The sequence below is a fragment of the Podarcis raffonei genome, chromosome 16 (assembly GCF_027172205.1).
Source record: "Podarcis raffonei isolate rPodRaf1 chromosome 16, rPodRaf1.pri, whole genome shotgun sequence".
NCBI lineage: Eukaryota > Metazoa > Chordata > Lepidosauria > Squamata > Lacertidae > Podarcis > Podarcis raffonei.
Genome location: NC_070617.1, coordinates 26,298,816 through 26,322,897, shown reverse-complemented (window position 1 = coordinate 26,322,897; position 24,082 = coordinate 26,298,816). Strand labels below are relative to the sequence as shown.

Genomic DNA, 24,082 nt, shown 5'->3' with positions numbered 1-24,082 from the left:
TATGCTTTCTCTCTTGAGTGTCTGCCTAAGAGAAATAAACAAGCTAGCGTACTTTGTCATTCCTTGCTGTGCCTGCTCCTGCATTCACTTAGGCAACCCATCAATTCATCAGCAGCCCAGGTTGCCTCAGTCATTATCTCCTGCTAAGCTAGTTCTATTCCAGCTCACAGAAAGCTGTGTGTTTCCAGGGGCTCAGCCTCTTCCTGATAACTCCCTTCTGCTGACAGGTGAGGCTTAATCAGGCTTCTTTCCCATGTAGTTACAGAGAAAAGAAGGTTATCAGGTCACCCTGCTGAGAACCCATGATGTAATTTCACCACAGTGGTTTCCAAGCAAGTAGCTTAGCACATACTTCTGAAGCTTGGCATTATGTCTACTGTATAGTTTGAATCGACAGTATGTAATAAACATGCTTCACTTGCATTACTGCTGTGTATTAGAATTTATTTTATTGCTGTTCATTTCTTTGGAATTAATGTGTCACTCTGGCAGCCCTGATGTTGTTGGCTCAGTCGTCAGATGTTTGGGTACTTAGAACCGAAACACACGTGTTCACATGGGCATTGTATTGTGCAAGAGAAGCTTAGGTTTAACGTGGAGCTCCTCTGGTCAAACGGGTTACCTTGCTGTATTATGCATGTGAGAGAACTGATCCCTATAACCTAAGTACTAGATACCTAGATTTAACAAGCAGGCAGGCATTCTGTCAGCAGCCTCCTGCCTAGAGTGGAATGTGTGCTGATGTGACTTAGAAATTCCTGTGCTTGGGTCTTGTGCCAAGTGATATGGAGATGGTATTGGTGACTGGTGGTCCTTTTTATGTAGGTGGGAACAAGTAATCTTATCCAAAAACTGTTCAGATTTCTGGTCATAAATTGTAACTTGGCATCGTTCCCTCTTCCCCCAGCTTCAGGTTTGTGAGTTGTATCCAAAGCTAGTCCTACTCAGACTTAGACTAATTGAAATCCTGCTTGTTAGTTGCAGGAGCTGCTGTTGCTTGTTCTTCTTCCCTTCTGTGCCTGAAGGTGGATCAGAATAGTTCACATGGCTATGTGCTGGCCTCAGGCCACAAGGCTTCTCCTGTAAATCCTGCCCCCACCTTTTATTTGAGTTTGCTTCTCTGGAATTAAAACAAAGTGCCTCTAGGTTATCTGTCTTTGGTGATAATCCAGTCATGTGAGTAGGTGAACAATGAGAAAATGAGTAAATTCCCGGCTTGTTTAACTTACTGTTGTGTTTAGACACGTGTTTGGGTTTGTGATAATTTAAAAACTGAACAAATGTTTATCAGTTTGGTTCTATAATAATATACTGTACCTCTCTGTCTTCCTTTCCAGGGCTTACTCCCTTGTGGATTCCAGTCAAGTATCTACGTTCCTAATTTCTATTCTCCTCATAGTTTATGGTAGCTTCAGGTACGATTATTTTCTTTGGTATCTATAACAAGCCCACCCCTAAAAGAAAAGTCATGAATTGCTGGCCATATGTTGATGCAATATTCCCTAAAGGTAATCTTGTAGAACCATAATATATTAGGTATATTCTGTGTACCTAAAGGGGGTGGAAATGGAAGGTGAAGCAACATTCAGTTTGATCATGACTTGCTAAAGCTGTATTTTAAAGAAAAAATGAACATTTTGCCAATTTGTTCTCATCCTAAAGCATGGAGGCTTGCTTTCTAGCCACACATCACTTTCATTCTGGAAGGTTTAAGATTGTTTAGGGGGATGGAGTGACATGTTTTTTGAATCATTTGGCGGACGGACCCAGAAGGGAAGCATCCAGAGCTGCCAGGCAAGACTGGGTATTTTATTTTGTTTTTACAAAATTACTGAAAGCATTTTGAATTTGCTATTCTTTTTCAAGGCAATTTAATGTGAGTGCAGATGCATCATCTCCACCTTTGGTTGTTGGGTGACTGTCAACTGGGGGAGTGGGGGAGAGACTCTTGGGACAAGCGACTCACTACATCCCTGCATGTTCAATGCTTGCTTTGGACTCGACTAATCAATTTACTTCATGGAATCATGTTCTTGACTCCACTTCTGACGGTCTATAGATTTGAAGGGTACAAATCTTACACTTTAAATAAAGAAATGAATAAGTAATCTGTTTAGACTTCCCTTCTCTTTGCTTTTAGATATCTGTTGAATACATGTTTTTATTTCAGCAGGCCTTTAAGGTTCTGCTGAATTCAATGGTTTTTCTCCCCCTTTTGACTTCTGCTTCTAAGCTTGTTCTTACGTTTGCTGCTTTTATCATTTTGTTGCAGCTGTTTATACATTGCTTTAGTAATTTTTTCTGCTTACAGTTTCATGTTTGTAAGCTGTTCTGAGTATTTTGCAGAAAAGTAGAGGGGTATCACTTTTGGGCAGCCTCTTAGTAACACTCATTAAATTTTGCATTAAATTATATCAAAGCTATGTATTAAATTTCAATAACCACTGCAAATATAAAGTAGAAGGTTTACATGTATTCTTTTGTCTGTAGGTCTCTTAACATGGACTTTGAGAATCAAGACAAAGAAAAGGACAGCAGCAGCTCATCTGGACCCTTCAATGGCAACAGCACAAATAACAGTAAGGACTTCTTGCTCCATAAGCTGAGGATGCAGAACTTGGACTGACCTTGGTCTTGCAGGCTTGTGATTGAGGCCATCCTATACGCTGTTGGAACAAGGCTACCCCTTCTGGGTGTGAACCACATAACATGGCTGTCCTGTACAAGCCCTGCCAAATTGAAGGGTGGATAATTGATTACAAAGTCTTGTAATAATTCATTTTGTTTTGCATTGTTGACTTGAAGTTCAACATTGCACTGTGTATGGGCTGTAGATGAGTGGTTCTGTCATTGGTGCCTGTAGTATAAAGTTTTCTTTGAGACAGGTAATGCTAAACTGTTGTAGATGGGCAAAGCTACCTCCTTTAGTTCTGAAGCACATTTGTCTTTCTTTACCTGCTGTTCTACTCCATTAATCAGTCCTCTGATGAGTCACAGATTTTCCCCCTTCACAAGCACACACATTTTTTCCACTTCAGTACAGTATACAATATTATAACTATTTTTCCATGCAAGATACACTGTGTGCTTTTTCTGCTTCTCCAATTTCCATTGCCTTTTCTTTAGAGTAGAGACCAATAGTGCAATCCTATGCAACTTTACTCTGAAGCAAGACTCATTGTCTTCTGTGGAGCTTATGCCCAATTTAAACATGTCTGAGAGGTACATGTAAGCTCATCCAATGCAGGCGAGACCCAAACTGTGTATTTGATGAACACTGACAGTATGTTTTGAGGGTGGGTGGGTGGGGTGATCAGCTCCTTGCCCTCCCGGTTATCTCAGTTTGCTACTTGGTGTTACGAGCAAGTGTGTAGAGGGTGGATTCTGTGCACATACACACGCTCTCTCTCTCTCTCTGGGTGGCATGGTGGAGAGTATTATTGGGATCGCAGAAGGAAGGGGGCAGAATTTTTTCCTTTCCTCTCCTGCCACAATCCTGACAAAAAATTTCCTTTGCAGCTGCAGTTTGCATTGAGAGGAGAGCTCCCCTTGGCACCCCGAGGCAGTTTTCTCCCAGTGCAAATAGCAGCTTTGGGACTGCAGCAAGAAAGGAAATGGTTTAACTCCACTGCCTGTTGCAATCTCTGATTATTATCAGCTCCCCTCCTCCCAAAGCACGGGCACACCAACTGCAAAAGTATATATAACATCATGCCTAGTTAGGCCTAAGCTTTGGTTGTAAAGGGGGAGGGGTGAACATCAGGTAGGAATGCACCTGAACGCTAAATGTGTGCCATGTGATGCCAAATAACAAATGTTTCCTTTCCTTTGAAACTATTAAAATAAAATAATATTCCTGCAGGTATCCAGACCATTGATTCAACACAGGCGTTGTTCCTTCCCATTGGGGCATCTGTCTCTCTCTTAGTCATGTTCTTTTTCTTCGACTCGGTTCAAGTTGTCTTTACAATATGTACAGCAGGTAACTGCCTTCTCTTCACTTTCCCCCATCTTACATAGGGACTCATTGTTGCTGGAAATTGACACAGTTTTGAGGATGTCATATGAAGAAACTGCTTGTAGAAATACTGGTGGTTTCCTTCTATTTGTGTATATAACAGCTATAAACTACCTGTCAATGTATATAAAGTCAAGCACATAGAGGCTGCAGTGTTTTGTCCATTACTTGCTTAAATATTTTTTTCTCTGTTACAACTTTCTCCACTTTAGCTGAGCAGCAGATTTTAAAAAACAAGTCTGGTTAAACGTACTTGCAAAATCACAGGCATCTTGGATCCTCTTAAAGGCATTTCCTCCTTTTTCGCATTAGGGCATAAATGTTCCAAGATGGTGCCTTTTGGTGCATCCTATAAACAGAGTATGGTGGGGGGGGGTTTTCTCCAGAACTATTGTGTTTGTTCATAATGCAGGTTTCATTGGTCAGCTTCCTGCCCTACAATGGCTTTTGTGATGAGGAGTGGCTAAAAATATTTTAAATAAATAAACTGGCAGTCCCATGCACATTTGCATAGAAATTCCATTAAGATTGGTTGAACTTCCTTCACAGGAAATACAAATAGAAATGGGCATATTGATAAGAGAAGATTGACTAACATCTTTAACAACAATTCATTCTAAGAAATGATTGAATTCTCTACCACAGGGTTTAGTAAGGGCCACCAACTTGAATGGTTTTAAAAATGGATTAAACAAATTCTTGGAGGATTTACAGTGGTACCTTGGGTTAGGTACTTAATTCGTTCCGGAGGTCTGTTCTTAACCTGAAACTGTTCTTAACCTGAAGCACCACTTTTGCTAATGGGGCCTCCTGCAGCCGCTGCGCTGCCGGAGCATGATTTCTGTTATCATCCTGAAGCAAAGTTCTTAACCCGAGGTACTATTTCTGGGTTAGCGGAGTCTGTAACCTGAAGTGTATGTAACCTGAAGCGTATGTAACCCAAAGTACCACTGTATTTAATAAACTCAAGTTGCTGATTCAAATGTCAGTGTCTATAATAGACTTTAACTTATATTTCTCTTGATGTGATCTGTCAAGCTATCAGATTTGGTAGGTAGTTACCTGGAGAGGAGCCTTCTTAGTGGTGGTGCCCTCCCAGTAGAATCCTCTCCCTAGGGAGGCTCACCCCAATACCTCCTCTATTAGAGGATTTTAAGCAGAAACTGGATGTTAATTTAGGGGTTTGTAGGAGTGGGTTTTTTTTGCACTTTGGCAAATGGTTGGACTAGAGCAGGCACGTCCAACAGGTAGAAAAGGTAGACTGTGATCTACCAGTAGATCACTGGACTTCTGCGGTAGATCACTGTCTCCCCAAAGAAGCTCAAAAAATCCCTTAAAAAAGCTCAACAACTTTGACCTGAACCCCCCAAAAGTGGGTAGATCACTGCTAGTTTTTAACTGTGAGTAGATCGCAGTCTCTTGGGAGTTGGCCACCCCTGGACTAGAGGATGTTGAAGCCACTTCCAGCTTAATGATTCCAACTCATTTTTGCACCAGACAAAGCGAGTTTTATTTTCCCATGCTTTTTATCTTGCCTCTTTTATCTCTGCTGATTGCTTTTACACTCTTTTGTATTTGTTTTATTTCTGCTATCGTGTTAATGTTTTTGCCTTTACATTTGCCTCCTCCTCTGTATTTTGAATTATTTGCAAGTCACCCTGTGAACCTGTTGAGAGGTGTGGTATAAATTCATGAGAAGGTTAATTAAAAAGAGAACTGCAGAATTCTCCAAAGCCAATGGGCACATTCTTCTGAGAAGTTCTCCTGTAGAATACCCATTTAAATAAATGCCATGCAAGGGGCCAGAGCCCTGTTTGTTTCAGTGGGATTTGCATGGGAGGACTTCCTGCAGGATTGTGCTCAATATGTGGTGATGCATTTAGACGTTTGCAACAGTTAAATATTACCCATGGAAATTAGTCTCTGCGTTCCACATCTTTGGCCCACTGACAAAAATGTGGCATTTCAGAAGAGTTTCCTAGCCAGACTTAAATGTTTTGGGTCAGTCTTTTGACCAAAGCATTCTGTGTGGGCTCTCCCCACCTTAGGAACATACTAGTTTCATGATTATAATTTACTGATAAATTGCTTGGACTTCAGATGTTTTCCAGCAAAATGCAAAAAGCCCTTCACAGACGTTTTAATTAAAGTTCAAATTGTGTTTTGGCCACAGATACTTTTTTCTTCACATCCTTGGCCACAGATGTTGACATGTGTTAGTTTTCTGTGCTTGTTTTGGAGTTTTTGCAACATTGGTCTGTATTAACATTGCCTTTTCTTTCTCTCTCTCTCCATTTCTCCAGTTCTCGCAACAATAGCCTTTGCTTTCCTTCTGCTCCCAATGTGCCAGTATTTAACACGACCTTGTTCACCTCAAAACAAGTAAGGAAGGTTGTTGTTTTTTGTTCTGTGCAGTGCAAAGAACCTGTTGTTGATTCAACAAGATGGGCCTCTCTGTTGTTGGTAGAGCTTTTGGCTCTGAGAAGAAGTTCAAATACAGTCCTGTCCCTGTTTTCCACGCCTGTGTTTATAATGCACAAAGAGGGTATTGCAGAGTTCTTCTGCGGTGAGCTCTAAACAGGGCTGACCCACATTTGATACCTCCCCACAGTTAATGTGAGGCACGCCCTCCTGGGAAGTTCTCCTGCACAAATAGCACTGGAACGAAGAGGAGCTTGCACAACTTTCCTTCATCTCAAGGCTTTCATATTCAGAAGAGCATCCAAGCAGGCTTTGCCTTGGGAGTCACAGCTGCCTAATTCCCACTCGCCTGCTCATGGTGGCTTGAGACAGCTGCTTCCCCCAGGTCTTGAGGACAATGTGCTGCTCCCACCCCTGCAAGACTCCTGCTTTTGATCTTACAGCAGAAGGGGTGGGGGCAAAAGTGTCACACACACTACTTCTCATTTTTCAGCCGCTTCTCAAGAATCACCACTTCACCCTGCCAAAACTGATGTATATGGTTATAGGCAGAAAAAATGACCTGTTTGGATTGACACCAGTAGGGTTGGTTCATAGTGGTGGTACTTTTCTAGCTGGGGGACAGAAACACAGTTGAAATTCATTTTTTTGCAGGGGGAGGGAAGAATTCTGGTCACAAGCACTGGCTCTAGAGATCATAGGGAACGTTTAAAAAAAGTCCAGCCTTTATGACAGCTTTGGAATAATGTCTTCTGAAATAAATCGTTCTCTTCATGGATGGAAAGCTGTATCTTAAAACTACGTCCCCAATCCCCAAATTGGCATGAAGGGGTAGAACACTTCTGACACCATCTCAGCAGAAAGCCCAAGAATAGAGTAGCCAAAATAACCCTTTCATCTAATTTTAGGATCTTGGCAAATGAGTCAGGTTTGTGGGGGAGATCCTTGAGTTCATGCCTTCAGCACCTTTCCTTTGACAAAAGCCTTGTCGCTAGGGCATTTCTGGTGTTCTTGAACACAGTCCAAATAAGAGCCACAAGAGATTCCCCCCCCCCTTATCGCTACATACCAGAGAAGAGCCTTCATTGTTTTTGTGTTTCTGGTGGTGTTTTCCAGGATTTCTTTTGGCTGCTGTGGGCGTTTTACAGCTGCTGAGCTGCTCTCTTTCTCCCTCTCTGTGATGCTTGTCCTTATCTGGGTCCTAACTGGTCACTGGCTCCTCATGGACGGTAAGTGCTGCTGAATATGTGGATCTGGTTACTTGCTTGTAACAGTGACAGGTTGAAAAATTGTTAGTGGAAACTTTTCTTGCATTCTTTACTCAAAATGAACTCTGTACTTGCCATGGAAGTGTGTGCGCGTGTGTGCATTGTGTAAGGCAGTTTTTTCCAAGTAGTGTGGCAAGAGAGATTAATAAACTGAAGGTCCCTATGAACACAAAGTCCCCATCCAGAGAGTATGCTGTTGTTGTGCCTCTGCCTGATTCACTGCTTTTTCTTTTGACGGCATGGGATGTGACGAATCCTAAAATCTTGGAAGGCACCCAAGGGTCATCTAATCCAACCTCCTTCAGTGCAGGAATCTCTGCTGAAACATCCATATAGAATAAGAGAATCTTAGAGTAATCATAGAATCTTGATCATTCAATTGCTCCTGATGCAGGCAGGCAGCAGAATGGTCCACCCTCAGAGGAGACTGCCTGTTGTATGTCAGCAGCAGAAACTGTTCAGGGTTTGGAAAGAAGCAGGCAGAAACACGGAGATCTGTACTATGACATAATTTTAGTGACTTTAATATAAAGCAAATATATAAGGAGGAATGAAGTTCTTCTACTTTTAATTTAGAAAAAAAGGGAGTATCCAAGCTATCAGAAGCTTAGGAAATGCTCAGAAAAGGCTCACACAATTACTGTGAGCCAAAAAAAAGTGCTCTTTTCTGTCCGAAGTGGGGTGTGGGTTTAGAATTAGTCAATCTAACACTTGTCATTATGTAATAGACTGCAGAGAAGGAGAAGTGCAGGACTTCCAGGTTCTTAGGTGTGGCAACAGCCTCACTGGTGCACTCATGGAGGAGTAGACAGTTGTGCAGACTAGTGACTGATTTTCAGAGACAGAACACATCCACACACATAATGAGTCATGGCTCAAATACAACAACAAGCTTTGCAAAGTGAAACATTTTTGAAGTGCTGGTGTCTCCAGTACTGTACATGTAGCACCTGACGCAGAAAGGGTGCAGCCTCCATCACTTGTCACACAGGCCTCAGCCGCTTTTCCAAGGGGCGGAACAGCAAACAGACAAGAAAGTTCTCTCTCTGCAGAAACTTTAGTTCAAGTCTATGCTAATGTCAGCTCAAGCCTGTCTGTTGTGGGGGAGGATTTCAGTTTTACAAGTAGCTTGGGGAGAGTGTTCTTATTATTGTTCTGAAAATTAATTATTAAAGTCACACATGTTTCTCTTCAAGCAGCCTTTCTTATGGTTGTGATCAAAGCATTAACATTACTGGGTTAATATGACTGCTAAGAACTTAAACTTATTTAAAGATAACTATGAGAAATGTTGGACAGAAGTGAAAAAGGACTTAGAAATATGGTCAAAATTGAAGCTTTCCTTGTTGGGTCGAATTGCTGTTATAAAGATGAATGTATTGCCAAGAATGTTATTTTTGTTCCAATAATTGCAAATTTTGGACAAAATGGATTGTTTCAAGAAGTGGCAGAGAGACATTTCTAGATTTGTCTGGCAGGGCAAGAAGCCCAGAATAAAATTTAAAATATTAACTGATGCAAAGGAAAGAGGTGGATTTGCCCTGCTAGACCTTAAACTTTACTATGAATCAGCAGCATTCTGCTGGTTGAAAGATTGGCTGCTTCTTGAGAACAGACATTTTGGACTTAGAAGGTTTTAATAATGTTTTTGGGTGGCATGCATATTTGTGGTACGACAAGGTTAAAGCACATAAAGCATTAAAAAACCATATTGTCAGGAAAGCATTGTTTAATGTCTGGATAAGATATAAAGACTTACTTGAAAATAAAACCCCAAGGTGGCTATCACCGATGGAAGCAAAGGCTCAGAAAAAGCTCAATATGGAGGCCAAGTGGCCGAAATATTGGGAAATTTTGGAGCAAGAAGGAGACAAATTGAAATTGCAGAGTTTTGAGAAATTAAAAGATAAAGTGCGAGACTGGCTTCATTATTATCAAATAAGAGAGGCCTATAATTTGGACAAAAAAAATTGGTTTCCAGGTGGAAAAATCAAAATTGGAAACAGAACTGTTAGATCCCAAAACTAAGATACTTTCAAGAATGTATAACTTGCTGTTAAAATGGAACACGCAGGATGAAACGGTTAAATCTGCTATGATTAAATGGGCACAAGATGTTGGACATAACATTATGTTTGCTGACTGGGAACAGTTGTGGACCACTGGTATGAAATTTACGGCATGTAATGCCTTAAGAGAGAATATTATGAAAATGATATATAGGTGGTACATGACACCAGTCAAGCTTGCAAAAATATATCATCTGCCCGATAATAAATGTTGGAAATGTAAAGAAAATGAAGGTACATTCTTTCACCTTTGGTGGACGTGCCCAAAGATTAAGGCTTTCTGGGAGATGATCTATAATGAAATGAAAAAGGTATTTAAATATACCTTCCTGAAGAAACCAGAGGCCTTTCTCTTGGGCATAGTCGGCCAATTGGTGCCAAAGAAGGATAGAACTTTCTTTATGTATGCAACAACAGCAGCAAGAATACTTATTGCAAAGTATTGGAAGACACAAGATTTACCCACCCTGGAAGAGTGGCAGATGAAGGTGATGGACTATATGGAATTGGCGGAAATGACTGGCAGAATCCGAGACCAGGGAGAAGAGTTGGTGGAAGAAGATTGGAAGAAATTTAAAGACTATTTGCAGAAATATTATAAAATTAATGAATGTTAAAATGATGCTGGATTGAAATTAAGTGGCATTAGCAACAAAGTTAAGAAGAATATGCAAAAATGGATTGATAATGGATGAAAATATATAGCTATAATATGTTATGATATTGAGTTAAGATAAATGAAAGAGGGTAAGGATTTGCTGAATTGATTATGTAAATGGGAATACAAAAAGGGGAGGTGTGAGGAGGTCAAGGAAACAAGCAAATGAGCTTAAAAATATAAAAAAATGGATTTGTTTTTAATTTTTTTTACCTATTTGCTTTTTGTATCTTGTATTTCCCCCCCTCTTTTTTCTTCTCTATGTATTTTTGTATTTTCTGTATTATTTCTTATCTCTTTCTTTTTTATGCTTTTTTATTTTGTAAACTTCTGTTTTTTGTAAAACCTTAATAAATATTTCATAGGGAAAAAAACACAAACCATTAACATTACCATTTGGTTGACTGCCTTTCCCACATGTGGATAATTATTCCTGATGAGTCTTACCTTTCCCAACCTGTATAAAGAATTGGCAAAGGCACTTTTGAATTGCTGTCTCTTGTCTTGAACAGTATATCTCATGTCAAAATTACCAAAATATTATTGCTTATATGGAGCTTGTCAGTAAATTTTGGCTAATGAATCGTGGAGTGCTGTGTACATTCCATGCTGCTGCAGGTTTACTGAATGCTTTTTGTCCTCTACTCTTTTTGCTTTTAATCGTTCTTAATCTCCAACATTTGAAAATGTTACATTGTGTTAATATTACTGACATAGTTGGCTTACACAGATACTGAAAGAGCAAGTGTCTAGGCCTTAAGATTCAGAGAGATAGTGTTCCCTTGCGTTCCCCCATTTTGTTCCCTGCCCAAAGCAATTTAGAGTTTTTGAGAGGTTGATCTAGAGAAGCATGTTAAACTATGAAAGCAGATTAATTGCTTGGATATACAAATTTACACAACATATTCAGAGGACGAAACAGGATGCCTGCCTTGCAGAAATTTGACATTTTTTTTGTCAAATACACATAGCCCTATATGTCCGTAGTCTACACTGGCAACTTTCCTCCATTTTCAAGCTGCCACTTCATTTCCAAGAAGTATCCCTACTCTGGTGTGTCTGGGTACAGTAGATGTTTTGTCTGTAGTCTTAGGCTTATTTACCAGCAACTGTCACCTTGCATAGTGATCCAACTGTTTTGTTGCATTTCTGTTTTGTAGCTCTGGCCATGGGCCTGTGCGTTGCAATGATCGCCTTTGTCCGATTGCCCAGCCTCAAGGTTTCCTGTCTGCTGCTCTCGGGGCTATTAATTTATGATGTCTTCTGGGTGAGTTTCTTCTAGTTTCTTACGTATCCCTATAACCAGACAAAGAGTTCTTCTGACCTTGATGGCAGGCTTGCAGCACCCATCACCCTGGACATCTTGAAATACTGTCACTGGGTACCAGGGGGCATCTATAGGCACATCCCATTTTGTTGCTGCATCTGTCAGTCATAACTTTCCCCTTCGCTTACATTGTATTTTTTCCATATCACTCCCTGGGACCTTCCCCAACTCAGTTTTATCTTTTTCATAAACTTCTTTGAGGTTTGTTTGTTTACAATCTAGCAGCCTATAAGTTTAATTACTTAATGAATTCACTTCAACTTGTGTAGGAAATAGGTGATGAAGATCCCCCCACTGTTCAGAAGGGGCTGATTACACACCTTGGCACACCTTAGAGGGTACCACCTTGGTCTCACCCGGCAGCCACTCCCAGGCAGTCAGAGAAATTTGCCTCTTTAGAAAATTTATATGTGGCTTTTCAATTAAAAAAATGCAACAAGGCAACCATATAGTTCCACTATTTGATTTTCATGTTTCATTGCATCTTGAAGGCCACATTGGTCAGATGGTATCAACACCTCTTTGTTCCCTGAACACTCTGTGGAGGAAGCTGTTGGAGCTTCTGGGGGAAGTGGTGTGAAAACTTCTCACCCTGTCCTCTTGTTGATTACTTCTTTGTGAGGCTTGCAGTGGCCGCAGTGCCCCCCACTCAATGGCAATGTGTTATTGACCACCAGGTCTAGATGGTACAATATACACTAAAGGAAAATCTTTTGAAGATGTTTTACAGGTGGTATATAACTCCCAGCAAAATATCCAAAATGTATAAAACGAGATCTCATACGTGCTGGAGGTGTAAACAGGCAGAAGGGACACTGTTTCATCTGTGGTGGGGTTGCAAAAAAATTAAGAATTTTTGGGATATTATATATGAGGAATTAAAAAAAATGTTTAAGCAAACTTTCATAAAGAAACCAGATATTCCAAATGAAAAAAGAGAATATTCTTATATGCTACAACAGCAACAAAAATATTAATTGCCAGAAATTGGAAAGGAGGATTAGTACCAACAAAAGAGGAATGGCAGGATAAATTATTTGAAAATCTCGAACTGGCAAAAATGGTGGAGACAATTAGGAGACAGCCAAACCAAAAGTTCAAAAAGGAGTGGGAAATTTATAAAGAATATTTAAAAAAACAGTGCCCTCAAGTTAAAACCTGGACATGCTTTGATTAATTTTCGCAAACCATAATATGGATTATAAGTATAGTATTCAGATAACAAGAAGTGGCAAAATGATTAAAGAAGCAGTTTAGTAAACAGATAAGACAGACCTGCTTTGAGGAAGACAGAAGTCTATTGAGGAAGATAAGAACGTATGGATTTATGGATGTACTTTTTTGTTTTGTTATTATTTCATCATTTTTGTTAATTTCTTGTGTGTGTTTATTAAGTAAGAAAACTAATAAAAAGCATATTAAAAATAAATAAATGGCACAATTGGTTGGTGCCCCCAAAGGGCAGGGGTTGTTTCTCACCTGTGTGGGTGGTATCAACAGGTCCCTGTTGAGCCAGCAAACCTGAGTGTCCTTGTGGGTGTGTCCACTGCTGCCATCTTGCATCTCCTATAGATGGAGGTGGGCTTCTGTCTCTTAAGGAACATAATGCTATCATGTATATCAGCCCATCTTGAGACTAATCAAAAGGGTTAGTGCCATGTCACTGGGAACTGGCAAATCTGCAAATCCTGTATCGTTTCATCTACTTGCTTCACTTACTGGTCTCCTGGCTCACAGGTTCTCTTGATCCTAGGCTGGATAATGAGAGAGATGCATAGCTTTTGAGGTGATCAAAAATAGCTTTTGTGTTTCCCCTGCCCAGGTCTTCTTTTCCGCCTACATCTTCAATAGCAATGTTATGGTGAAAGTGGCCACACAACCAGCTGATAATCCGCTTGATGTTTTATCACGGAAGCTCCACCTTGGACCAAATGTAGGTCGAGATGTCCCCCGCTTGTCGCTGCCTGGCAAACTTGTATTTCCAAGGTAGGAGTCACCTTTTTGCCTCACATCCTTTACTGAGGCTTCTTTACATTTTGCTCTTGGGAAATTGTTTTGTGGTAGATGTGCTGTTTTAAGAAGAACCCAAGAAGCTTTGGGGCCACAATTAGGAAAGTGGTTTCCTTTTTGCTTGCACCCTAACCCGAGGGTCTGTGTGCTGATGGTTGGTCAGAGAAGAAAGGTTTGTGGGGTGGGGAGGGGAGCTGGCTCCCGAGTTAACCTAGCTCCTTGTTTTCCAGTTCCACAGGCAGCCACTTCTCCATGCTGGGAATTGGAGACATTGTGATGCCTGGCCTCCTTCTCTGCTTTGTCCTGCGTTATGATAACTACAAGAAGCAAGCCAACAGCGATTCCTGTGGTGCTCCAGGACCAGGGAACATCTCTGGCCGCATGCAGAAAGTCTCCTATTTTCACTGCACACTCATTGGATACTTCGTAGGTAAGGGGAAGTGTGCAGAAGTTGATGTGGTGTGTGCATTCTGGATGGATCTCCCCCCCACCTTTAAAGTTTGATGTATCTTGCAATTTTGTGCAAGATGCTTTTAACTGTAATGTTTTTCCTAAAGGATAGAAGGTGCTCACGCAGACATCTTGGTTTGGAGCACATTGGTTTTATTTGCCAGAAGCGAGTAGACAAAGTTGCTGTTTGTAAACCTGAACTGAAGAGTGATAGAAGAGAAAGTTTTAAAAGTGTGCTAAAGGATAAGATTCTGGGATTGAGGGAAAGAGCAACGGTTGCACTTTGGGGTGTGCTAAAGTTTTCTTTCCAAAAAGTGAATGGAGTTCAGTCACTTGGCATTAGGCTGATATTGGAAAAACAAGAGGACAGAAGTCTTCCGTTGGCAGTGACTGTTAAAGAATTGGAATGGTTAAATTGCAAGACTTAAAATTTCATTGGGAACTATTTTGTAAACATGTGAACTCCATTTATAGACTTCTGAAACAGGAATTAAAGCAAACTTGTTTTTATTTTGAGAAGTTCTCTTTGTTACAAGCAGGATTTTGATGTTTTTAAAAAAACTTTGCAACAAAGGGTATCTTAAATCTAGACACTGAAAGCAAAATACCGAGAATAGCCATGCATGTTTGATGTGTTGACTGCTTTCAAAGTATGTGTACAAAACATGTGTGTTTAGGGGATTTGCAAAGAGGAAATTGGTTTTGGAGTGCAGAGGGCAATTAAAGGAAGGAGCAAAAGAGCTCAGGGGCAAACTTGCCTTCTGTCTCTTTGCAAGGCTGCCACAGAGATCATTTCTGTGCTTTGAAGTTTTTCCTCACTACCATGAGATTAGAAGCCATTTGCTCTGGAAAGTTAAAGCAGAGGCTTATTATTAAAAAGCTGTTAACAGAACTTTAGTTCAGGAAGCCGTTCACTTGACCTTGGTGCAGTTTGCATTGTGGAATCATCCTGCCATGATACACAGTGTCTCTCAAGAGAAAACAAGACAGCAAATACATCATCTAAGAGAGAAAGGCGCCCATCTGGGTGCTCTCATGTCATCTTGTCTTTTCTTATATTGCAGGCCTCTTAACTGCGACGGTCGCTTCTCGCATCCACCGGGCAGCTCAGCCCGCCCTCCTCTACTTGGTACCCTTCACCTTATTGCCACTCCTCACTATGGCCTATTTAAAGGTGAGAGGAGTGCTGGGAGTCACATCTGTGGGAATCTCCTTGGGCACATCAGTGATGTACTGTCTAACCCCCTCCCCTCCCCAGCATCTGCTGTGCTATTGCAAGGCCCATCCTTTTGAATTGTTGTGCACAGCCACTGAAAGCAGCAAAAAAAGAAGAAGTTATTTTTGTTAGGATATATGCATCCTACAACATACTACCACTATATACAGTATATACTATACTGGTACCTCGGGTTACATACGCTTCAGGTTACATATGATTCAAGTTACAAACTCTGCTAACCCAGAAATAGTACCTCGGGTTAAGAACTTTGCTTCAGGATGAGAACAGAAATCGCGCGGCAGTGGCGTGGCAGCAGCGGGAGGACCCATTAGCTAAAGTGGTGCTTCAGGTTAAGAACAGTTTCAGGTTAAGAACGGACCTCCGGAACGAATTAAGTACATAACCAGAGGTACCACTGTACTGTATACACTATATACTTCCCCACTTACACATGCTTGACTTGGGCGCAACTGCATGTAGGGCAACTCCACGAAATAAATAAATATAAATCAGTTCAAGCCTGGAAATGGTGGGAGAGAGCTGGAAAGTCCTTGTGACTCGCAAGGAGACCCTCCCCAGAGCCTGAAGAGGTTTTAAAGGCAGAAAAAAACTTGTGGGCTCCAAAATAGTGCACAGGAGCCCTCGCTGCTGCCAGGCTAGCCCGCTCAACAGCTGTTGGGCAGGAAGCTGTAATGCGGCGGGCTCAGTCCTCTTCCCTGTCCATTCTGGCGATCTGGAGGCAAAGATACAGTATAGGTTGCTTTTTGTTATGTAGGGTTCCAAAGAGCTCTGAACTTTTTTGTTGTAAAAGAAGAAGACATCACCCTAGTTCCCCGCCCTGACAAGGTTCCCCACTTACCTTTCGCTTATGCGCATGGGGGTCTGGAACGTAATCCCTGCGTAAGTGGGGAGTTGCCTGTACAACATCAAGAACAACAACAACTCCTCTAAACAAATACAATAAAATAAATACCTGAAAGTCAGCATAAAAGCCCACTTAGTAGGTATTAAGGTTCACAGTTGGTAATGAAATGATGTCAAGATGGGTGCTAGGGGAGCATTCCCTGAGTTGGGTGGTGCCACTACCTGTCGCTGCCTGTCCTACCTCCAGCTGGTGCATCCAAAGAGGTCTCTGCTGTATCAACCTGAGCTGCCAGAGGGCACTTGATACCATGGAAGCACTGCAGGCCTGGCCCTTCCTGATGGGAGTTGTAGCCCCAAACATCCGGAGGGCGCCATGTTGGATCCCCCTGGCGTAAACGTTACAGAGCAAAATAGTCATCGTCCAGCTTCACTTTCTGAATTCTGCCATCCTTGAGCCCCTTGCCCCAAAAGGGAGCCTTAGCAGCCTTTTATAATCTGGGTGCAGGAGCAGCCCCTTTGAACTCTGTGAGTCTGTGCACACTCAGTTGCTCACCCTTCTGTCCCTTTCCTTAGGGAGATCTGCGTCGCATGTGGTCTGAACCATTCCACTCCAAGACCAGCAGCTCACGTTTCCTGGAGGTATGATGGAACGGATGGAAAGTGACCGGAACTTCTACCTGGTCCTTTTTTTGTGGCTCACAGCTTGGTTGTCCGTCCCTGTGGCTGGGCTGGTACTCAGGAGAGAATTACCAGTTTGTGGAACTTGTACAAATGGACTTGCTTTCTGGGAAAAGGAGGAAAGAGCAAAGGCGTTTTGGTGGTGGTGGTCGAGGGAGTGGGGGCTTCTCCCCTTCCTTCTTGGAACTGGAGACAGTTTGCCATGGCAGCCGCCTCCCTCTTCTTCCTTCCCCTCCTCCTCCTCCTTACGGATTAGTGCTAGGCCCATCCAGTGTTCCTCAGGGGAGAAGAAGGAGGAGGAGGCAGACTGACAGACACTTTCTGGTGAAAACGGCATAGAGTCATTGAGGAACTTGTGAACACTAAGAGGAGACAAATGGTCACTGCGCTTGGAGTTTCTTGGGAAACCCTACAAGTACTTTGGGACCAGTTTTCTGTTGGACTCCGGTTTCAGAGAGAACTGAGACAGAGGTTTTTCTGTCGCTATAATCTCCCCCCCCCCATTCAAATTTATTAAATATGTTCTGTGGTGTGAGGTGACTTATTAAATCCACAGACATTTGAGTGACTTCTTGCAGTACACGATATAAAGACTTTGTTGTAAACAAGTTACATTTCCACCCAGATGTCATGTTGCAGTGAACAAGGGCACGACTTTTATACACACACAAATGCATACACAGAAACACACACACACACATGCAATGGGAAAATCTGCTAGGATCATGCTTTGTAGCTGACAGGGGCTTGCTGTAATTTTTAGCATGTAGAGCAGTTTACTCTGGGCTTTCTTGTATATGGATCTGCAAATATGCTGCTGTCTTTCCCATTTCCCTCCATGAGTGAAGCTTCAGTTAAAAAAAAAAACAACCAGTGTAGTATTTTGTACTTAATGTGCTCCTGGATTTTAGGGGATTCTTTGATTTTTTCAATCAATGTAGCAGACTTAGGGGAGGGAGAAAGCTGAAGCCCTTGACCCCCTCCCCCCCCGCCGAACCCCTATTTTTGTTTGTGGGTTTGTTTTTTACAACTTAATCCATTACAGGTTTTTAGTAGCTCCCCTCTTGACCCTGTGCATGTATTATAGCAGCTGTTGTCTCTGTGCGTTCTGATCATAGTAATGTATGACTTGTAAATACATTTTTTCTATTTTCTATTTTTTGTATTTTTTTTTTTGCATTGTTTGATTAGTGTGCTGTATTTCCCCCCATTCCCTTACGTTTAAAAAAAAAAGGGAGAGAGAAAGAGAAAGAGAGAATCCTGTCCTCTGCTGTTGTGATTGGTCAAAGTTTGTGATGACTGCTTTGTACCTGGGAGTCTCTTAAAACGTGGACTTTTCTAAACAAATTGTCCTGGCTATGTTATTTTTAACTGTTTCAAAGGTTCCTAAGATGAACTTTATCTTTACTGTCAAAAATGAAAGTTTCCTTTCTGCCCACTGGTTTAAAAGACCTGCCCCTGTATTGGGGTGTGTGTTAGCTTAGCCCAGATTCTGGGAATTCCTGGCATTAGGTGGTGGTTTTAAGACCCTTCTTCTCCTAGACCAGATTAGGGAATCATTTTACTGAATATTTTCTCCCCTTCCCCCCTTTTCTTGCTGCTTCCTCAATTCTTTCTGGGGAGGGCTGTGTCTTCATGTCCTGTGAGAGCTTTCCAGGAGCATCTGGCTTGACTACCTTGGGAAACAGGATACTGGGTGCACTTCTGGCCTGATCCAGCAGGGCTGGTCTTATGCTTTATGAATTAGAAGCTGCCTTGAGGGAGGAAACAGGACCAGAAGATAATAAATAATTATGGAAACCACATATTTTTATTTGTTTATTTACCACATTTATATCTTACCGTTTCTTCTATCGTGGAGCTCAGGGCAGCAAATGTGGGATCCTGAGGTGGTCTTCTCCTTGCTCCACCTATGCATTGACTGAGACCTGAGTTCTCTTCATTTGCCCTCATACCATGCTGAGGACAAGCAAAATCTTGGAAGAAAATGCTTAAATGAAATGCTATTTCACCCCCATCTACCGCTGCCTTTTTTTAACGCGTCAAAGGGAGTAGTATGAGCTGAAAAGTTGGGATTGGTTGGGTCGTTCCTAAATGATTTAGGGAACAGCTGCATACAATTCTTGCATACGACTCCACACAGAATTAACTAAGCCCAGCTTTATCCTAAAGTTCTTTTGCCAAGAACAGTTCTTGACCATCCTTGTGGACACTAGGATGATTATTATTATTTTAAGATGCATTGTTTCAGGAGATATGCTGAGGAACCACATTTGAACAGATCACAGTGTAAAGTTATTTTGCAAAGCCTCAAATATTGAAAATAATGTTCATGTTGGTTTGTTCAGCCGGCAGAGCAGGAGACTTGGCTTGCTTGCAAAAAAGGAGGGCTGTGTTCAAAAGTTTCATTTGTGGGGACTGGCAAGGTCCACTTATATGCCACAATACTGAAGACTCATTCTGTTTGGTCACCTGCAGAGAGGTAAGATTTTTATTAAAGGAACAGAACATCACAGTTGTGTGTGAAGAGCACCATTTCCTACATTCTGCTGGGAGTTCTGTATCCTAAACATTCCATTTAATTTATTCTAACATGTGCTTGCTTTGCATAACTTGCGCACCCCTAAGCCAAAGTACCTAGACTTTGGAAGTGTGAGCCGTGAGCCAGCTGTTCTCAGATTTGGGTATGTGAAAGACAATACTAGGTTGGAGGTCTGGCAGTGGGATGGGGGGCAGGACAAAGGGGCATTGAAGCCCCCTCTAAATGAATGTGAATGTTTTATTAATACGGCCAAACAGCCAACATACCCCCTCCAAATGGCGGAACTTTTATTGCCTGCTGTCCTAATAATTACAAATTGTTACCTGCAGTTGTGAAGGATATACAGTAGTACCTCGGGTTACATACGCTTCAGGTTCCAGACTCTGCTAACCCAGAAATAGTGCTTCAGGTTAAGAACTTTGCTTCAGGATGAGGACAGAAATTGTGCTCCGGCGGCGTGGCAGCAGCAGGAGGCCCCATTACCTAAAGTGGTGCTTCAGGTTAAAAACAGTTTCAGGTTAAGTACGGACCTCCAGAACGAATTAAGTACTTAACCTGAGGTACCACTGTATTTGTAATTTTTAAAATGAAAAGCTCTGGTCATCATTAACTTTTTCAGACAGCATCATATCATTGTTCATCCTCAGCTTAGCAGCCTAGTTGTCAGTATGAATTAACTGTTTGTTGCTTAAATGTATATACCAAACGATCAGTGCTCCTGTGAGGATGGGCTTTTCTAGTGAATTTAGAATTGGTGCAAGATGCCTGTGTTTTGAGTCAAGTAGCGAAGGCACCAGTGGGGCTCACCCAAGAGGATAGTAATTTGCTGTGGCCCTCCTGCCCTGTTCCTCCACTAGCTGCATGTGGCAAGCACACTTCAGAACATGCAGGAAGCAGGTCTGGCCACCTTCGGTAGAAGCAGCCTTCAGTACCTAAGACAAGCCTGCTGCATCAGGCCAAAGGGGGCCCATCTAGTGCAGCATCCTGTTCTCACAGTGATCAACCGGATGTCTGGGGGAAACCTCCAGGCAGGATTTCTGCACAAAAACACTCTTGCCTTCTGGTTTCCAGCAACTGGTATTCAGAAGCATTCCAACTGTGGAAGCAGAGCATAGCCGTCATGGCTAGTTGCCCTCTCCTCCATGAATTTGTCTAATCTTTCAAAGACATCAAGGTTGGTGGCCTTCATTATAAACCCAGATTACATGTTGTACAAACTTGTGGAAAGGCTCTCCATGGCATGTAAATCTTACTTTACAATTGGATTATATAGCAGTGGAATCTGACTCTTTCATGGTGCAGTAATTAATGCCCCACCATCATCCAGAGTGCCTATTAATTTGCTGCCTGTAGTTCTCTAAGATTTCCTAAAACCAACTGTGTGGAAATTATACATAATTGAGGCATTGACTCTCAAGGCCCTGTTTACTCAGAATTCTTTTTAAAAAACGTTTTGTAATAACCAGCTCTCTCAGCACATAAGGAGGCGAAACACTGTACAATAGTGGGTTAAATAACAGCCCTTGCTTAAGACAGGTAGCATTTTCTGCTTTGACTTGCCACTGCAGGAGGAAGGTGTGATTTTATAGTTGATGTTCCACACCCTTCAACATTACGTACCTGCTATGCATTTATGATCACTTAAAACTATCATCTGGTTTAACTGGGTTTAAGCTAGTTCTGTAAGAGACGGATTCATTTATTCCACTACTAGTGATACTTCAAATGCGGCTTAAGTATATTCCTTTGTATTCTCTTTCTATCCTGAACAGCCATAATATCACCCTGTTATGTGCCCTCCTGCTGAGGGGGACAGTGGTCTGCTGTGTGCTCATTGCTGGTGGAACTGAAGCAGGAGGCTTCCTGATTCACAGCAGTCTTTGGAGCCATTTTGCCACATGAGCTATCACGATGCCAACTTCACCGTAATCAATTTGTCCAGTATCCTGGCTCTCTTTACAAAGCAGGTTTTCCTGTGGAAGCGGCAGCTGTTAATCCCACTGTTGTGTAATTTGGGATTGGGCCAGGAGGCGTTGGCCAGGGTAGTGCCTGCCCAACCTCATTGTATTGTGTTGACAAGTCTAGGGCTTTACTCAGCAGTCCTGTGCAGTTCCTGAAGCCCTTTGCTTGCTTCACTGGCACCGCCTTGGGGAATTAAGGGCACACAGTGCTGTTGAAATGTCTTTTGCTGAAAACCCATTCAACTGCCGCGTCGCCTCCCTTGTGCTTTCCGCAGAACTCTTCCAGGAGGTCGGAGGAACAGACCACATTTAGTGGGTGTTCACATGGAGGGGGGAACATTCAATTGCTCAACAAGAAACCTTTACGCGGTTAAGTTGAGAGTAGTGGCACCAAATTGGATTCTACCCCTAGCAAGTGCCATGAATTCTACAGTGGCTGCAGCAGCATTGTATTGAATTGGAAGGGGCAGTGAAGTGTTCAGTCTTCAGTAGACAAAAAATGGCTTTGGATTTTTTTCGTTGCTTCCTTTGTCTGCAGCATGTCAGGGGGCACAGCATCTGGAAGTTAAATTCTTGAACTGATGAGGATGCTTGTCCATCCTCATCATTATTTATTAATTAAATTTGTATGCCGCCCTTCATCTGAAGATTACAGGGCGGTTCACAACAAAAACGCAAGATACCTAATAAAAAAGCAAAGCAAAACAAAATAATAACACCCCTCCCACAGACACATTTAAAAGGTCGTAGAATGTTAATCAGCCGAACACCTGGGTGAAGAGAAAGGTTTTGCCTGGTGCCTAATGATATGTAATGAAGGCACCAGGCGAGCCTCCTTGGGGAAAGCATTCCCCAAAATAAGCTGCCGCAAAAAAAAAAGGCCTATTCCTGTCTTTCAACCCTTCAAACCTCCAGTGGGGGGGAGGAAACATGAAGAAGGGCTTCAGATGATGGTTGCAGAGTCTGGATCAGTTCATATGGGGAGAGGTGGTCCTTGAGGTATTGAGGTCCTGAGCTGTATAAAGCTTTATAGATCAAAACCATAGAATAGCGCAGAATAGCATTAGCTTTATTTGCTGCTGCATCACACTGTTGACTCATGTTAAGCTTGTGGTCTACTAAGAACCCCTAGATCCTTTTCACATGTAATAATGGCAAGCCAGGTGTCCCCCATCTAATATTTGTGCAGCTGGTTATTCCTGCCTAGGTGTAGAGCCTTGTCCACATTTAAATTCATCTTGTTCGTTTGGGTCCAGTTTTCCCAAGGGCTTCAGTTGAATCCCAATTCCGTCATGATTATCTTTCCATTCTCCCCATGGGCTTGCAGCGGCTGGTGTTTGAAAGTAAAACCGTGCAGCTGAAGAGCACTGAGAATTGGCGGCAAACTATTTGGGGGAGAAATGTCTCCCAACAGTTTTTGAGGAGTAAAAACTGTCAGAAATCACTTGACGTGCCCCACAAGGGTTTTATTTACAGGGAAACTAAAATGCTTGTTTACAAAGGTATTGTACTATCAACCTTACTATATGCTTGTGAAACATGGACCACTTATAAATGCCATCTCCAACTCCTTGAAAGATTCCATCAAAGGTGTCTCCGAAAAATTTAACACATCACTTGGGAAGACAGGCAAACTAATATCATAGTGTACTAGAAGAAGCAAAGCTCACCAGTGTCAAAGCAATGATTCTTCAACATCAACTTCATTGGACTGGTCATGTTGTGCGGATGCCTGATGATCATCTTCCAAAGCAACTACTCTATTCCAAACTTAAAAACAGAAAGCGTAATGCTGGTGGTCAACAAGAGAAGTTTAAAGGCTGTCTCAAGGCAAATCTTAAAAAATGTAGTATAAACACTGACAACTGGGAAACACTGGCCTGTGAGCGCTCCAGCTGGAGAACAGCCTTTACCAAAGGTGTCATGGACTTTGAAGATACTCGAACTCAGGACACAAGGGAGAAACGTGCGAAGAGGAAGGCACCCTTGGCAAATCCACGCCGTGATCAACTCCCGCCTGGAAACCAATGTCCTCACTGTGGAAGGATGTGTGGATCCAGAATTGGCCTCCACAGTCACTTACAGACTCATTGTTAAAACCGTGTTTATGGAAGACAATCTTACTCGGCTACGAGTGATCGCCAAAGAAGAAGAAGATATTAGCAAAGCAGTAGCTGTAAATTGCTCAGGACCGCCATACCTCAAAGACTGCCTCTTTTCATATGAACTGATCCCAGCCCTGCGTTCTTCCTCTAAAGCCCTTGTGTGCCTCCACATGAGGTCTGGAGGATGGCAACACGAGTGGGCCTTTTCTGCAGTGGCTCCCAGTTTGTGAAATGGCTCTCACTAAAGAGGTTTGCCTGGCACCTTCATTATATATCTTTAGGTGCCTTGTGAAAATGTTCTTCAACCAGGTCTTTGAATGATTTAACATTCTACAGCCTTTTAAATGTGTTTGGTGTGCGGGGGGTGTTGTTTTTGTTCTATTTATTTGTGCTTTTACTTGTGTTTTGATGAAGGGTGGTATAAAAAAAATAGTAAATGGACAGGTTGCTTGCTGCATAGTTCTCAGGAAAGAGGCAAGGGAATTCACTGAC

The 24,082-nt window shown here is 42.1% G+C and overlaps 1 protein-coding gene across 1 annotated transcript in view; it reads left to right on the top strand.

Annotated features, from left to right (window-relative positions):
- SPPL3 (signal peptide peptidase like 3) overlaps positions 1–18,785 on the top strand; it is a 39,867-nt gene extending 21,082 nt beyond the window's left edge. The window contains exons 2-11 of the mRNA XM_053369241.1: positions 1,338–1,415; positions 2,491–2,579; positions 3,863–3,982; positions 6,322–6,400; positions 7,556–7,668; positions 11,595–11,701; positions 13,584–13,747; positions 14,002–14,201; positions 15,286–15,395; positions 16,878–18,785. Of these exons, the coding sequence (XP_053225216.1) occupies positions 1,338–1,415; positions 2,491–2,579; positions 3,863–3,982; positions 6,322–6,400; positions 7,556–7,668; positions 11,595–11,701; positions 13,584–13,747; positions 14,002–14,201; positions 15,286–15,395; positions 16,878–16,949 (1,132 nt within the window). The 3' untranslated portion in view covers positions 16,950–18,785. The remainder of the gene's footprint in view (positions 1–1,337; positions 1,416–2,490; positions 2,580–3,862; positions 3,983–6,321; positions 6,401–7,555; positions 7,669–11,594; positions 11,702–13,583; positions 13,748–14,001; positions 14,202–15,285; positions 15,396–16,877) is intronic.
- The last annotated feature ends 5,297 nt before the right edge of the window (positions 18,786–24,082 follow it).